The sequence below is a fragment of the Ranitomeya variabilis genome, chromosome 3 (assembly GCF_051348905.1).
Source record: "Ranitomeya variabilis isolate aRanVar5 chromosome 3, aRanVar5.hap1, whole genome shotgun sequence".
Classification (NCBI taxonomy): domain Eukaryota; kingdom Metazoa; phylum Chordata; class Amphibia; order Anura; family Dendrobatidae; genus Ranitomeya; species Ranitomeya variabilis.
The window spans coordinates 406,739,381-406,757,151 of NC_135234.1; the positions used below are offsets into that span (position 1 = coordinate 406,739,381).

The following is a 17,771-nucleotide window of genomic DNA, read 5'->3' on the forward strand; positions in this document are numbered from 1 at the left end:
TTCCAAACTACGCTCAACACACATGAACCCTTTCCGCTTTTGAAACTCTTTGTATGAGTGAGAGGATGATTCGTCATGCAATTTCCTCTGTACACTCAGCGCTTTCTAAGCCAATGGATCAGCCTCCCCCAGATTTTAAACACAATGGGAAGAGGACTTGGGCATCACTCACTCCATGGAACAAATGGAATGGCTATAAATTGATAAATTGGTGCATAAATCTTCCATAAAATCCCGGTTTCAGGAAGTGAATTTCAAACTTCTTTCATGGTGGTACAGGGTTCTGTTTAAGTTAACAAAATGTTCGCCTCTATTGACCCTAAGTGTTGGAGATGTGGATCAAGTGAGGGAAATTTCCTTCATATCTTTTGGCACTGTTTGGTTATACAACCGATCTGGATTAAGGTGAAAGGCATTTTATCTGAAATGGGTCCTGAATTATTCCTTCTACTTCCATTTCCTCTTACAAACAGTGTCTACTAAGATTTTTAGTGCTGGTTGCCAGAGCTTCTATTCCGCTGTTATGGAAGAAAGCTAATCGACCTAGCCCTTTCCTCTGGATTTCTAAAGGTACCGTCACACTCAGCAACTTTACAACGAGAACGACAACGATCCGTGACGTTGCAGCGTTAGCGATCTCGTTGTGTTTGACACGCAGCAGCGATCTGGATCCCGCTGTGATAACGCTGGTCGGAGCTAGAAGTCCAGAACTTTATTTGGTCGTCAGGTCGGCGTGTATCGTTGTGTTTGACAGCAAAAGCAACAATGCCTGCAATGTTTTACATGGAGCTAAAGACCTGTGAGAACGATAAGTGAGTCACCGTTACGTCACAGGATCGCTCCTGCATCGTTGTGGAGCTGCTGTGTTTGACATCTCTACAGCGACCTAAACAGCGACGCTGCAGCGATCGGCTCGTTGTCTATATCGCTGCAGCGTCGCTGAGTGTGACGGTACCTTTAGGTCAATGATTAAATGTACATGCAGGGCTTGACGGCTTCTCTCTACAGTAGATATGAGGTATTCTATAAAACTTGGTTCTCTTGGATGGAATTCAAGCGCTCCAGTGAATATGGCAGCCTTGTGCAACTTGACCCTCAGACTTGAATGTCATTTGTGTTTTAGTTCGCATGAATGCCGAGATTAGGGTGGCTCTCTCCACATCCACAACCCCAATCCCCCCCCCTTTTTCGTTTTTCATTCACACTTTCATTTCTCCCCCTGTCTACTCTTAAGACTCTTTTTCTTCATGACTGAAGTTCTACTCTTTTCTCTTCGCTCTCCTCCTTCCTATGTTAATATGAAAATTAGAGGAAATGAGGTCACAATGTGGATTCTTGTTCACCTTTCAGATGTTTTGGAAAATATGCCTAATCTGTTGCTTTATCTATATATTGGCTATGTTTTTGTTTCATTCCAAAATAAAAAATTAAAAAAAGATTGTTACTCGTCATAACAACACTCCTTAGTACATGTCTGCTTGTTCCACGATTACTGGCCACTCAGTCCTTATGTTGGCATATTAAGGAATTAGTCTACTACTATGATATTGATGACCTATTCTTAGGATAGTAATTAATATCAGCTTGGAGGGGGTTCGACACCTGACACTCTGCTACTCAGCAGTTACCAAATGAATAGGAGCTGATCTGCTTTACCTCTCCATATACTACTTGCACCCAGGTGCTGCTGGAGTTGGTAACAGGTGACTGGTGTGGGTATCCTAAGGATAGCTCATCAATATCATAGTAGTGGACGATAGTAGCATGTTGGTAGGTGGCATATTACAAATGCATACATAAGATCACTGTTAAAGCTTTCCTTTTCATTACTCACTACCTGATTAAATGAGAGCGTACAGGCTAGATGTAGATGTGGCTGTCATAGATAAAAATTGTAAAATCCATAAAGACATTTCCGGAGAGGGAACATAGCACCCTCACACTGAAACTATGGGAATAATAATAACTGAGGAAGTGAGAAAGAGCTGACAATTCAAGTTTCATTGAAGTAGGACCTCCTGCCGTGAACAGGTAATTACAACAGAGGATCTGCGGCGATCCAGCCACCAAGACTAGGATTCCTATACTCAGCAGAGAGGTACACTTTCTGAGTCAGGGGCTTCATCTGTTGAATGTAATTATCTCAGACACTCTGGAGCAAGTGGTTAGTGATGAGTATTGGGGTTTGCATTGATCCAATATTTATGGGAGATATATTTTTGTCCTCATTGGCGAAGTGACAAACATAACACATTCATTCACATCACCATAAGGCCGGCCTAAAACCTCCTCCACGTAAACTTGATCTAATAAAAATCAAAGTTTGTGTTTTAATTTTTCGTCAATTCTGAAAGACACAGTGCTCTGCGATTCTGTACCATTGCTCTAAGGAGTGTTTCCCTCCGCTAAGCTTTAAGCCATTTCTGTGACACAGGTTTAGTACTATTTATTTTGATATCCCTTTTATCATCTGCGATTGTAATGTATATACCGTATTAGTTTTATCCCATTTTGTACCATCTTTGTATATTTTTTTGTAGAAACACTGCCTGCTTTTCCAGATTAAATATAAAAAAATTAATAGCTCCATTCCTCTTGCTCTGTAAACTGTACCCCATGTTACCTGTCGGGTATTCAGGTGGCCGGTATAAATGATTGGTGGTGGCAGCTAGTTTTTTGTGGGTTATTGGGAAGCTTGATGGTGAAGGTACCAGAATATATATATATATGTATATATATATATATATATATATCCTATGCGTTATAATCAGATGTGTATATACTGTACTTTCACTGTAAGCTCCCTAATATGCAGCTTAGTAGTGAAAGCAGACGAATTCTCCATCAATCGCCAGCCAATTGTGGAATTGTCTTGACGATATAAAGCGCTGAAGCGCTGGTTCGTGAACATCTGACAACAGTGGGGAGATATCTGTGGGGTCTCCTGGCGGTTCCCCAGACAGAAGCCTTGGAACAATATATGGAATTTGCTTTTAGTTTAAATAGTTTTACTATGGTGAATAGCAATTCTTATATTAAATGCAAGTCAAATGTCCTCAAGTTGTAAACTACCCATTGCAGAATGAAACACAATCCAAATTTTTAATTTAGCTGCAAAAACTTAGTAGTTCTACTCAGTGGGTAAATTAGTTCATATAGGACTAAAAACATAATACACTCAATACAAATTGCTACTGGCATTAAAATAAAACCTTACAAGCACAGAAGCCTTTGTATTAAATATTCAGTGTTATAGATTATAGGAAGAGATAAATGAGATTGCGATGCTTACCCTGTGCGTTTTGTAATAGTCCCCAATGTCATTGGCTGCTTTATTTGAACGAGAGGTAGCACCACAGTCAGACTGGGAAGTGGTGACAATCGTGGGTTTCCTGGGTTGTTGTTGGTAAAATTATTGTAGTTTTCTTGACTGTTAAGCTTGCCTGTCAATAAGAACAAAACAACATGATGAAAGATGCTGCAAGAAACAGTTATAAAGGTTGTCCAACGTCCAACACATAAGGCCCTTTATAAATATTTATTTTAAATCAGCAACCACTTTTGTAATTGCTTTACTTGAAAATTATCTACTGTAATCCATAAACAGCTAATCCCTAAATGTTTTTTTCTGTGATGCTTCATTTGAGGGGAGTCTCATTTCAGTAAAGAGGTGGTAGGGACAGAAGCAGGATGGCGGTGGTGACAGAAGTGTGGTGGCAGTGATAGAAGCTGCTGCACTGCCGTCTCTTCTCTCTGTCTCCATCACCACAAATTAATAAGGACATTTGCAGAGGACAGTAGTGAAAGAGGCTGTAGTAAGTGACAGCAGCACCGCCCTCTGGTAACAGTCTTGCTCAGGAGGGGTGATAGAAGCTGCAGAGAAGTGACTGCTGGACCATCCTCCTGTGATGTTCTGTTTGAGACTCCCCTCAAACGAAACGGCACAGTAAGTAAGGTAAAATAAAAAAACAGATATAGGGCTTATCTATATATGGATTACAGTAGGGAATTTTCAAATAAAGCAAATTTATAAAGTGGTTACAGATTAAAAATAGATTTTATGAAGAGCACTATACAGGTGCATCTCATAAAATTAGAATATCATCAAAAAGTTCATTTATTTCAATTCTTCAATACAAAAAGTGAAACTCATACATTAGATAGAGTCATTACAAACAAAGTGATCTATTGCAAGTGTTTATTTCTGTTAATATTGATGATTATGCCTTACAGACAATGAAAATCCAAAAATCCTTATCTCAGTAAATTAGAATGATTTATAACACCGGCTTGAAAAAATGATTTTAACATCCGAAATGTTGGCCTACTGAAATGTATGTTCAGTAAATACACTCAATACTTGGTCGAGGTTCCTTTTGCATCAATTACTGCATCAATGTGGCGTGGCATGGAGGTGATCAGTCTGTGACACTGCTGAGGTGTTATGGAAGCCCAGGTTGCTTTGACAGCAGCCTTCAGCTCGTCTACATTGTTGGGTCTGGTGTCTCTCATCTTCCTCTTGACAATACCCCATAGATTCTCTATGGGGTTAAGGTCAGGCGAGTTTGCTGGCCAATCAAGCACAGTGATACTGTTGTTTTTAAACCAGGTACTGGCACTTTTGGCAGTGTGGATGGGTGCCAAGTAATGCTGGAGAATGAAATTTCCATCTCCAAAAAACTTGTCGGCAAAAGGAATCATGAAGTGCTCTTAAATTTCCTAGTAGATGGCTGCACTGACTTTGGTCTTGATAAAATGCAGTGGACCTACACCAGCAGATGACATGGCTCCCCAAACTATCATTGATTGTGGATACTTCACACTAGACCTTAGAAATCAAGGTATCAGAGTCTGGAGGAAGAGTGAAGAGACAAACAATCCAAGCTGCTTGAGGACTAGTGTGAAGTATTGAGTGCATTTACTGAACATACATTTCAGTAGGTCAACATTTTGGATGTTAAAATCATTTTTCAAGCTGGTGTTATAAAGTATTCTAATTTACTGAGATAATGACTTTTGGGTTTTCATTGGCTGTAAGCCATAATCATCAACATTAACAGAAATAAACACTTGAAATGCATCACTCTGTTTGTAATGACTAATATATGAGTTTCACTTTTTGTATTGAAGAACTGAAATGAATTAACTTTTTGATGATATTCTAATGTTGTGAGATACACCTGTATGTATCGGGCAACACTTTTAAACTGTATATCTTCAAAACATTTCACAGATCCAGAGACAGGTCCTATTTTGTAAAAATAACAAATTCAAAATGCATGTTTATATATGTATATTAGGCAATAAAAAATTACAGCACAGCCCTGTGTTGGAGGTGGAAAATTCCTCCTAGGATCTTAGCTCAAAAATCCTCAAAACAGAAATAGCAAAAAGTGCTTTATAAAGTCTTCTTGGTGGAAGCTGATGTGTTCCTCAGGGAATATACCTCAATGTATGTGTGTATATATATATATATATATATATATATATATATATATATATATATATATATATATATATATATATATATATATATATATATATATATATATATATCTACTATATAATTGTCTAAGGGTCACTTCCGTCTTTCTGTCTGTTTGACACGGATATTCATTGGTCGCGGCCTCTGTCTGTCATGGAATCCAAGTCACTGATTGGTCTCGCCAGCTGCCTGTCATGGCTGCCGCGACCAATCAGCGACGGCCACAGTCCGATTAGTCCCTCCCTACTCCCCTGCAGTCAGTGCCCGGCGCCCGCTCCATACTCCCCGCAGTCACTGCTCACACAGGGTTAATGCCAGCGGAAACGGACCGCGTTATGCCACGGGTAACTGACTCCGTTTCTGCCGCTATTAACCCTGCGTGACCAAGTTTTTACTATTGATGCTGCCTATGCATCATCAATAGTAAAAACATCTAATGTTAAAAATAATAAAAAAATAAAAAATCATTACTCACCTTCCGGCGCCTTTCCCGCTCCTCGCGACGCTCCGGTGACCGCTCCATGCAAGCGGCAGGTTCCGGTGGCAAGGATGGTATGCGAGAAGGACCTGCCATGATGTCACGGTCATGTGACCGCGACGTCATCATAGGTCCTGCGCGCCTGTGCGAGAAGGACCTTGTATGACGTCATGGTCATGTGACCGCGACGTCATCATAGGTCCTGCGCGAGAAGGACCTGTCATGACGTCATGGTCATGTGACCACGACGTCATCACACCCTGGGACCGGAAGCTGCCGCCTGCAACGCATACAGGCGACAGAACTACAAGGGGCCCTCGGAAGGTGAGTATATGTTTATTTTTTTATTTTTTAACCTGTGACATTTGTGGCTGGGCAATATACTACGTAGCTGGGCAATATACTACGTGGCTCTGTGCTGTATACTACGTCGCTGTGCAATATACTATGTGGCTCTGTGCTGTATACTACGTCGCTGTGCAATATACTACGTGGCTCTGTGCTGTATACTACGTCACTGGGCAATATACTACGTCACTGGGCAATACACTACGTGGCTGGGCAATATACTACGTGGCTCTGTGCTGTATACTACGTCACTGGGCAATATACTACGTACCTGGGCAATATACTACGTGGCTGGGCAATATACTACGTCACTGGGCAGCTGTGCAATATACTACGTGGCTCTGTGCTGTATACTACGTCACTGGGCAATATACTACGTCACTGGGCAATACACTACGTGGCTGGGCAATATACTACGTCACTGGGCAATATACTACGTGACTGGGGAATATACTACGTGGCTGGGCAATATACTACGTGGCTGGGCAATATACTACGTGCTTGGGCAATATACTACGTCCTTGGGCAATATACTACGTGGCTGGGCAATATACTACGTGGGCTGTGCAATATACTACGTGGACATGCATATCCTAGAATACCCGATGCGTTAGAATCGGGTCATCATCTAGTATATATATATATATATATATATATATATATATATATATATATATATATATATATATATATAATTCATGGACACACACATATGCATACAAAGACTAAAACAGCACTGTGATAATTTGTAGGTGCGGGTGCAATCCTTGAGATTTGATCCATTAATCCACAACAAATTATCCCCCAAAAATGAAGGAGGCAGCACTCCAAAAATCCACGTAGTGAGAACTTTAGCCCATGTTTTTTCAGACCAAACAACTAGGTTTTTATTCCAAGGTTATTCATTAATTTATTGGGTTGCATACACACATATACAGTATTTAATTAATCTTTCCTGCAATATAACAAATGCTCAGAATTATGTTTTGTAATCAAAAACTTTAAAAACTTGCAAAACATCAAAAACAATAGCAGACTTCTTGTTTTGCGTGAGAAATTATTAACAGTGTACTTGGTAAAATTAATGATTGTCTCTAAAAATAGGGATAAGGGTTCTTTCACACATAGTATTTTTGTTTGTTTGTTTTTGTGTTTTGTTTTGTTTTTTTTTGTTTTTGTTTGTTTTTTGGGGGGTGAGGGTTAAACACAGAATTTGTGAATATTATTTTTTTTTTCTCTTTTTCCAGCAAAAGAATTGCAGCTAGATGTTAGTTGACAGTCAATAGGTAATTATGAAATACAATACAAACTTTGTCAGTATTGTGAGTCAGGGACTGAATTGCATTGAATGTACCAAAACAGAAGACTTTGGGGTCCCATGCTAACCTAGTAAGCCACAACTTGACTTGGTTCTGAGTTGATGTCTCCCACATAGTATCTTTTTCCATCTTTATTTAAATACATTTTCCTATGCTCTATTGTGAACTAGTTAATCCATTGTTCATATATCCACTAGTTTTGCACCAAGAATAACATGGAGCAAAATAAATTTTATGCATTTTTGGCATTTTTTCTTCCAACATAATCTCTTTCAAACATCTTGATCCATATACCTCTACTGTGAACACATATCTTTTTAACTTGAGTATTACCACTGGTGATACAAACTGCATTTTACAAAAATTCAATGTAGGTTTCATATGCTAGTGTAGATAAAATATTATATTTATTATTTTTTTTCCATGGTGCATTGTGTCTCAAACATGTGAAAGCTGGGACAAAACAACATGCTATGGAAAACATACTAACACTAGGAGCTGTAGCTAGGCTCCAAGTTAAAGATTTTTTCTGCTATATGGCACATTTCCCGAACCATATTCATACCAACCCCTTTACCAATATTAGACTTTTAATGCAAGAAGATCCATTGTACATTTTTTATATTGTATTCTGTTAAACATGATGTCATTCCTTTTTTTTCTGTTGTGTAATTTAATTCATTTTTAAACTATATTTGGTCTATGCAATTTTAATATGCATGTGCAATTTTTATGTTCCATTTTCACTGTTTCAATGTAACAAAAATGGAAGAAAAGGTTCTTTTCATTCGTTAGATACGTTTAACATGATTTCTTTACCTATCAAGCAATATCAGTCTGCAATGGAATCACGACCAGACCCTAGTGTCCTCAATACTATCCACTTTTGTGACAGGTCTTGAATGAACTAACATGACTATCCCTGACATATGCAAATAGCCTCTTCAGAGAGGAAGAGGACTAGAAATCTAGCGCCACCAATAGGAAGTACCAATCCTAAAAGTCAATATCGACACTATTTGTCACCTTTTTGGATTTACATATCTACTTTCTGAAGAAGGGGGTCAGTGTGACCCTAAAACACGTTGATGGACCTTTAATAAAGCTTTCAAAGTAAGAACAACTATTTACCGCATCATCTACATGGAGTGAGGCACAACGTAAACCTTAATAACTCTGACCAAACTGCTCTTTAGAAAGCAAAATAACAGATAACTGTCAAGGCTCCCGGGTGTAACTACTGCCGGGAGGCTACTCGCCGCAGTAAGTGAGCCCAGAGCAGAACAGCAGACAACTCACCGGGTAGCAAGCAGGACCTGAACCATGTGACAGAGGGGGAGTGGCCAGGGGCGGAACCAGGTGCCGGAGGCGAACGGCGCCGGAGACGAACGGCGCCGGAGAGTAGTCAAATGAGCCGTGGTCAATAAACAGGGGACAAGCGAGGTACTGGAGGGAGAAACAGAAGGATAGTCAGGTGAAAGCCGGAGGTCAGAAAGCTAAGTAAGCAAATGAATAGAAACACAAAGCAGAGAAGCCGAGAGGATCAAACTGACCAGATCAAGCACGGAGAGCAAACAAACAACACAGTAAGCACACGCACTCCGGGGGTCAGGCACAAACAAAACAAAAGTATAACTGACAGAGAATCCCAGTCCAGTGTGGGCATAAATATCCCTCCCAGATCCAAAAAGAGGCCACAGCAATTAACCCTGAGAGGGGAGGGATTTAACCCTGTCCAAACCATGACAGTACCCCCCTCTTAACAGGGGGCCACTGGACCCCCAGGCTTCTCTGGATATCTGGCATGGAAGGCCCGCATCAGACGATGGACGTGCACCGAACTGGCCAGGACCCATGACCGATCCTCAAGAGAATATCCTTTCCAATGTATCAGATACTGGAGCTTCTGGCGCACCCATCGAGAGTCAATGATGCGCCCTACCTCATACTCCAGCTGTCCCACTACCAATACTGGCAGAGTATCGGACGAGGAATCTTTCCTAACCATCCCAACTGGTTTTAACAGGGACCTGTGGAAGACATCAGATATTTTGAAGGAGGTGGGCAGCTGTAGTCTATAGGCCACTGGATTGACTACCTCCACAATTTTGTGTGGACCAATAAACTTGGGGCACAGCTTCATAGAGGATATCTTAAGCTTGACATTATGGGTGGATAACCACACCTTCTCCCCTACTACAAATGCCGGACCTGGCCCTCTCCTCTTGTCTGAAAATCATTTGTACTTTTTCTGGGCTTTAGAGATGTTCGTCTGAACCTCCTTCCAAAGAGTTCTCAAACATGCATTTAACTCAGGACAACCTGAATCCATGCGGGAAAATTCCCCAAAATGTGGGTCAAACCCATAGATGACCTGAAAGGGAGATTTTCCAGTGGACTGACTCACATGAGAGTTGAACGCAAATTCTGCCATGGGCAATACCTCACACCAGTCCTGGAAGAGGCCAGGCATCTCCAAATTTGCTCCAAGGATTGGTTCATGCGTTCAGTCTGTCCATTAGACTCCGGATGATAGGCAGAGGAGAAAGACAGCGTAATCCCCAGCTTCTTACAAAAAGCCCTCCAAAACATGGCCAAAAACTGCACACCTCTGGCCGACACCACATTCACAGGCACTCCATGTAACCGAATGACAATCTGTATAAATAAGTAGGCCAAGGTTTGTTTGGAGAACCTTTCCACCACCACCCATACCACTGAGTTGCCCCTGGAAGGAGGGAGACAAAGGGCATAACTAAGTTTTCAAACAGCTCCTCAGTCGTCAGGAATGCTGTTTTAACATTCACCCCCTTCCTGGACCCTTAAAAGGTTATATAAGCCCCTCGCAAATCGAGCTTGGAGAACCATTTGGCCCCAGTGAGTTGGTTACATAAATCGGGGATCAGGGGAAGAGGGTATCTGTTTTTTATCGTAGTCTTGTTAAGTTCCTGAAAGTCGAGGCATGGCCATAAACCACCATCGGTCTTTTTTACGAAAAAGAACCCCGCTGCCACGGGTGAAACAGAAGGCCGAATATGCCCCTTGCGGAGACTGTCTCCTATGTACTCCTTTCATGGCTTGATGCTCAGGCCCGAACAAACTAAACAGGCGAGCCTTGGGTAACTTGGCTCCTGGAACTACATCAATGGCACAATCGAAAGGTCTATGTGGTGGAAGTGCCTCAGCCTCGCTTTTGGAAAACACATCTTCAAAGTCTTTCAGGTATTCCAGAATACCCTCCAGACCGACAGACAACACAGATACAGATTTTACAGGGGTGACAAAAGGTACCATGTTACAACATATACTGTTATCCTTACATCCCCACTGAGTGATCTCCCCCATCACCCAATCAATGATAGGATTATGGCATTGAAGCCAAGGCATTCCTAGTACCAGCCAAGCAGGCAAATTATCTAGAACAAAACAACTTAATTTTTCCACATGAGTAGAACCCACTTTCAGAGAAAAAACTTCAGACATGAAACAAAGTGTGTTGTGGGTGAGAGGAGATGAGTCAATAGCCACAATTTTAACAGGATCCTTAAGCCTGACTGTCCCTATCTTATTAAAAGTCACCACCTGGGCATCGATCAGGTTAATGGTAGAACTGCAGTCAACAAAGGTGGTGGTCATGACAGGACCGCCAGCAAGTTCCAATTCCACCTGAAGCAAAATTTTAGCAAGTGAGGAAAAATGTGCGGCCTGCGTCATGGTGTCCTCCAGGGTATTGGGGGAGAGTGTGATGCTAGAGTGTCCTGTAAACGGTCGGACAGGTCCCTGCAGAACAACCCTCTCAGGGCAGCATCATTTCAGGATACTTCAGCGGTCCAGCGTCTAAACTCTGAGCAGAACCATTTGGCTGAGTGCCTCCCCTGTGTCACAATCACCTCATCCTCTGCCAGACACACTCTATCAGGCTCGCCATTAATGTGTCCCAAAGCCTCTAAGAACAGGTTCACATACATACGTTCAGGAGCAGAGGGAGAGAGAGAGAAAGCCAATGCCTGTGGAGCTCCCTTAAAAAGGACATAATGATCCCCACCCTCTGCTTTTCATTACAAGCTCGGCGACATAACTCAAAAAACAACTTGCATCCCTCCTTAAAAACTCGAAACAATTTTTTATCCCCGGAAAAATTGTCAGGTAACTTTACTGGTGGTTCGGGGTCCACTAGCGATACATCAGTGGGGTCCCCATCCCGAGTCCCCAATGGAACAGGACCCTGTAGAGCACCAGCTACATCTCTCTGCACTCATTGGTGTGAGTGAACCAGGGCTTGTTGCTCCATGGACAGCTTCTGCATAAGTTGGGAGAGCTCATTAACCTTCTCCGTAAGAGCCCGTACCGGATCCATTTTAAAGTTTCACCTAACCACCTGGAAGAGACTGTATGGTCAGTTATAATGTCAAGGCTCCTGGGTGTAAATACTGCCAGGAGGCTACTCGTCACAGTAATGGAGCCCAGAGCAGAATGGCGGAGAACTCTCTGGGTAGCAAGCAGGACCTGAACCATGTGACAGAGGGGGAGTGTCCAGGGACGGAGCCAGGTGCCGGAGGCGAACGGTGCCGGAGAGTAGTCAAACATGCCAAAGTCAATAACCAGGGGATAAGCGAGGTACTGGAGGTTGAGACAGAAGGATAGTCAGGTGGAAGCCGGAGGTCAGAAAGCCGAGTAAGCAAATGAATAGAAACACAAAGCAGAGAAGCTGAGAGGATCAAACAGACCAGATCAAGCACGGAGAGCAAACAAACAACACAGTATGCACATGTACACCATTGGGTCAGGCACACAGACAAAACGAAAGTATAACTGACAGTGAATCCTAGTCCAGCATGGGTATAAATATCCCTCCCAGATCCAAAAGGAGGCCACAACAATTAACCCTGAGAGGGCAGGGCATTAACTCTGTCCAATCCATGACAATAACCATGAAACAAGAGTCAGTGCCAATAATTTCTCTTTAATAGTGGAAATAATTGTGTATCTCCAATTATTGATCCAATTTTGTTTGTTCTGATAGGTCAGTTGAGAGATTCAATATAGTTATGTGCAAATTATTGCTCTCACAGTTTTGCAGTTCTGTATAGGAAATGATCACCTAATTTGACAAATAAGGTTACAAGTGAAGAACTAGCTGTAATCCAAAAGAAGGATTTTTTATGCGCATGCTCATCTGGAAACCTTACCTACAGATTAATGGAAGTATTGACTGATGATAATATAATAATAACAACAATAATAATAATAATAATAATAATAATATTATCAACTAAAAGGTTAGTGCATTTGGGATCAGCTTCAATAACACAGAGTATTTAGGAGTGCAACCAAAGTAGGCAAGCAATAAAACAATACTGGTAAGTGCTTCTATAGAAATGGCAAGGACATAATGCAAGACACAGAAGAGCTGTATCTAAGCTAACCTTTCATTAAAAAGAAAACAGCATTACAAACAAGCCGAGATTGATGGTTTTGATTAGTGAGGATTATTTCATGATTTAAATGCCATGAATAAAATCTGTTTTCCAAACAGTCTAACACCGTTTAACCTTTTGAGCACTAAACATGGATGCTGCTCATCTCAAGAACTCTTGCTCTAGCCATTGTTAGCCACTCACAACCTTTCAGCCCCCAGACAGAAGAGGAAATGAGCTACAAATTACACAGGATGGAGGGAAAGAAAAGCACAGAGAAGAAAGAAACGGAGAAAAATGTGAAAGAAAAAGCCCTGAATGAACCGGCCTGTAATAAAATCAAAGTACTTTAAATAGTCAAGAAACAGTGAGTTAAAGAGTTTAGATCATTAACTAGTTTTTGGGTTTGCAATAATGCCATGAGATGTTGGCTTTTGTCCTTAATCAAAGAGGAACCATATTGGGAATTAAGTTCCTAAATAACTGGTACATTCTTCAGTACATATTACAGAAATCCCAGGCCTGATCCACACAATCCTGGCTTCAAGAGGGTTCTTAAAATTTCAAAACGGCTACACCCCCAGCACAGCCACCTTTTTACAAGGAAGAATAACAGCATAGAAATGGATTTCTCACAGGAAGCTGCCTGGAATACCATAATGGTACTCGAAATGGAAAGAAAACAGCCAAAGGAAGAAGGCAGGAAAGTTCCCTTAATGAATTTGTATCTTCAAAAAAAAAAAAAAAAAAGCTTCTATGCTTCTTTATAAAAAAAAAAGTAAGTTTGTAGATTTCTGTTAAAAAGTGAGAATTCTAAAATGCAGAGAAAAACTATATAAAAATAAAGTAAACATTGGATAAGGGACCAAGCATAGATTGAAGGCACAGAGATTGAGGCAGACGGATCTAAATGAAAAATGTTGTAGCAGCGTAATTACTGTTTAAATACCTGTGTGTTAGTCCACATTACGCGCAAATAAGTATGTGTAACTCTTAAGAAAACACACATAAAGTGCCTAAATTCCCAAGTAAAACTTTAACCATTGCAATAATTATGGCATGTTGACATTACACTTGTTTGTTAATGATTTAGGCCCAGGTGAAAGTTTAATGGTTTTCACAGTGCTTGTCTGAAGCGCTTCTAAAGGATTCAGTTGTCCCACAAGACACAGAAGAAAGTAAATAGTGAGAGCTGCACATGACAGAGGACGACAGCGGATAGAAATTATTTTCAAATTACAACAATTCTGCAATTACTCGTATAACCAGGGGATGATTGCAGGTAATTGCGATGGTTACACTGTTATTATAATGTACTAAAGGAAATCATAGGAAATTTGCTAGCCCGCAGAAAGTTTATTTCAGGTAAAAAGGAGTTTTTCAGTTTGCAGTTAAAAAAAAGGGTTACAAGTGCAGCAGAAACTGCATGTCTTCTTGCCAGGTGCACAGAGATGATAGGAGCATTTATACCACAGTTCAAGAGAAAGTCATAAGACACAGCAAGAGAGAAAATAGTATGAAATAATAATATAGTAAAAAGATAACTAAAAATATAGTAATAAATATGACAGCTCTGTAATAAATAGTGTGTGTGTGTGCGAGCGCACGAGCGAGCTAGTAGAGCAAATACTGAGAACCAGGTTTTTATCCTAGAGAAGGGTTGGTGCAAGCTTCATGTTCCTTATGTCTCTTACAAGAGCACAACTATTCTTTGCCTCTGCAAGCTGATAGGACAAGAGAGAAATGTAATTGACACCTGGCACTATATACTAAGGAGCCTTACCCCCTTCATGACCGGAGGTATTTTCGTTTTTGCATTTTCGTTTTTTGCTCCCCTTCTTCCCAGAGCCATAACTTTTCTATTTTTTGGTCAATATGTCCATGTAAGGGCTTGTTTTTTGGCGGGATGAGTTGTACTTTTGATCGACACCATTGTTTTTAACACTGGGAAACGTGAAAAAATTCAAAGTGCGGTGAAATTGCAAAAAAAGTGCAATTCCACAATTGTTTTTCGTTTTCCTTTTTTACTATGTTCACTAAATGCTAAAACTGATCTGCTATTATGATTCTCCAGGTCACTACGAGTTCATAGACACCAAATATGTCTAGGATCTTTTCTTATCTAAGCGGCGAAAAAAAATTCCAAAGTTCGTTAAAAAGAAAAAAATTGCACCATTTTCAGATATCAGTAGCGTTTCAATTTTTAGTGATCTTGGGTTGATTGAGGGCTTATGTTTTGCATGCCGAGCTGACGTTTTTAAAGATACCATTTTGGTGTAGATATAATTTTTTGATTGCCCGTTATTGCATTTTAATACAATGTTGTGGCGACCAAAAAAAACCCCAATACTGGCGTTTTGAGCTTTTTTCTCATTACGCCGTTTAGCGAAAGAGTTAATTCTTTTTTTATATATTGATAGATAGGGTGATTCTGAACGTGGCGATACCAAATATGTGTACATTTTTTTTTTATTGTTTTATTTTGAATGGGGAAAAAGGGGGTGATTTGAACTTTTATATTTTTAAAAACTTTATTTTTTTACTTTTTGCATGCTTCAATAGTCTCCATGGGAGACTAGAAGCTGCCATAACCCGATCAGCTCTGCTACATATAGGTGATGATCAGATCTCCTGTATGTAGCAGAATTGCTGACTTACTATGGCGCTCATAGCAATCCAGCAGTGACGACCATAGAAGTCTGCAGGTGACCTCTGGTTGTCATGCTAACCCTTCGACAACACACGGTCATGTGACACGGGCGCCGATGGTCGAAATTTCCGGCGCGCTTGCCGAAAGTGCGTGTTAAATGCTGATGTCAGAGTTTGACAGCTGCATTTAACGGGTTAACAGCAGCAGGAGGATTGCGATTCCTACCAAGGCTGTTAGCGGCACATGTCAGCTGTTCCAAATAGCCGACATGTGCCGGAAAAGGTGTAGGCTCACCACTGGAGCCTACATCAAAGGGAGGGTGTCTGACATCAGCGTATTATTACGTCCGATGTGGGCAATGGGTTAAACTTCATCCATTGAATATAAATTGTTAAAAAGAATCTGTCAACAGGTTTTTGCTACCTAATCTGAAAACAGCATAATAGAGAGAGACCCTGATTCCAACACTTACTGGGCTAAATGCTACTGTTATGATAATCTCCAGCTGATTTTATCACTACAGTACTAGTAAACATGCTGCCATATAGTCTCCAATATTCACAAGTTATTTTTGCAGCTTTCTGTCTATGCACAGTGTACACAGAAAATTGACAATCAGTTGCTAATCAACTTTTATGAAGAGGTAAGCTATAGACTGGACCAAGGTGAGTCATTGGAAGTGGTATATCTTGATTTTTCCAAAGCGCTTGATACTGTGCCGCACAAGAGGTTGGTAAACAAAATGAGAATGCTTGGTCTGGGGGAAAATGTGTGTAGATGGGCAAGTAACTGGCTTAGTGATAGAAAGCAGAGGGTGATTATAAATGGTATATTCTCTAACTGGGTAGCTATGACCAGTGGGGTACCGCAGGGGTCGGTGTTAGGACCTATTCTCTTCAACATATTTATTAATTATCTGGTAGAAGGTTTACGCAGTAAAATATCAATATTTGCAGATGATACAAAACTATGTAAAGCAGTCAATACAAAAGAAGATAGTATTCTGCTGCAGATGGATCTGGATAAGTTGGAAACTTGGGCTGAAAGGTGGCAGATGTGGTTTAACAATGATAAATGTAAGGTTATACACATGGGAAGAAGGAATCAATATCACCATTACACACTGAATGGGAAACTACTGGGTAAATCTGACATGGAGAAGCACTTGGGGATCCTAGTTAATGATAAACTTACCTGGAAGCAGCCAGTGCCAGGCAGCAGCTGCCAAGGCAAACAGGATCATGGGGTGCATTAAAAGAGGTCTGGATACACATGATGAGAGCATTATACTCCCTCTGTACAAATCTATGGTTAGACCGCACATGGAGCACTGTGTACAGTTTTGGGCACCGATGCTCAGGAAGGATATAATGGAACTAGAGAGAGTACAAAGGAGGGCAACAAAATTAATAAAGGGGATGGAGGAACTACAATACCCAGAGAATTAGCAAAATTAGGATTATTTAGTCTAGAAAAAAGACGACTGAGGGGCGATCTAATAACCATGTATAAGTATATAAGGGGACAATACAAATATCTCTCTGAGGATCTGTATATAGCAAGGAAGGTGATGTTCACAAGGGGGGCATTCTCTGAGTCTGGAGGAGAGAAAGTTTTTCCACCAACATAGAAGAGGATTCTTTACTGTTAGGGCAGAGAAAATCTGGAATTCCTTGCCAGAGGAGGTGGTGATGGCGAACTCAGTCGAGGGGTTCAAGAGAGGCCTGGATGTCTTCCTGGAGTATAACAATATTGTATCTTACAGTGAAGGACTTAGATCTGGGGATTTATTCTGACAGAATATAGGAAGAACTGGACGGACAAATGTCTTTTTTCGGCCTTTTGCTATCTATATTATTTAAGGCTAGTAGTGTGGGTGAGGTTGAACAGAGCTCAGCATGACTCTAGGTGCAAATGACCGTGTATTCTCTCATCTGAGAACATCGGGTCGATTATGCAAAGTACACTCTGATCAAACTCTAATCAGAATGTGAACATAGTGTGATCAGATTTTCTCAGGTGAGGAGAAGATGGAGAAAAACATTTCTCATTCTCCATTCTGTGAGGCTATCGA

General features: G+C 40.8%; 1 protein-coding gene across 10 annotated transcripts in view; it reads right to left on the reverse strand.

Annotated features, from left to right (window-relative positions):
* Positions 1-17,771, reverse strand: part of BCAS3 (BCAS3 microtubule associated cell migration factor) — a 1,590,540-nt gene that overhangs the window by 892,897 nt on the left and 679,872 nt on the right. For all 10 annotated transcript variants that reach the window (XM_077296228.1, XM_077296227.1, XM_077296225.1 and 7 more), the window contains one exon: positions 3,293-3,443. In XM_077296228.1, the coding sequence (XP_077152343.1) occupies positions 3,293-3,443 (151 nt within the window). The remainder of the gene's footprint in view (positions 1-3,292; positions 3,444-17,771) is intronic.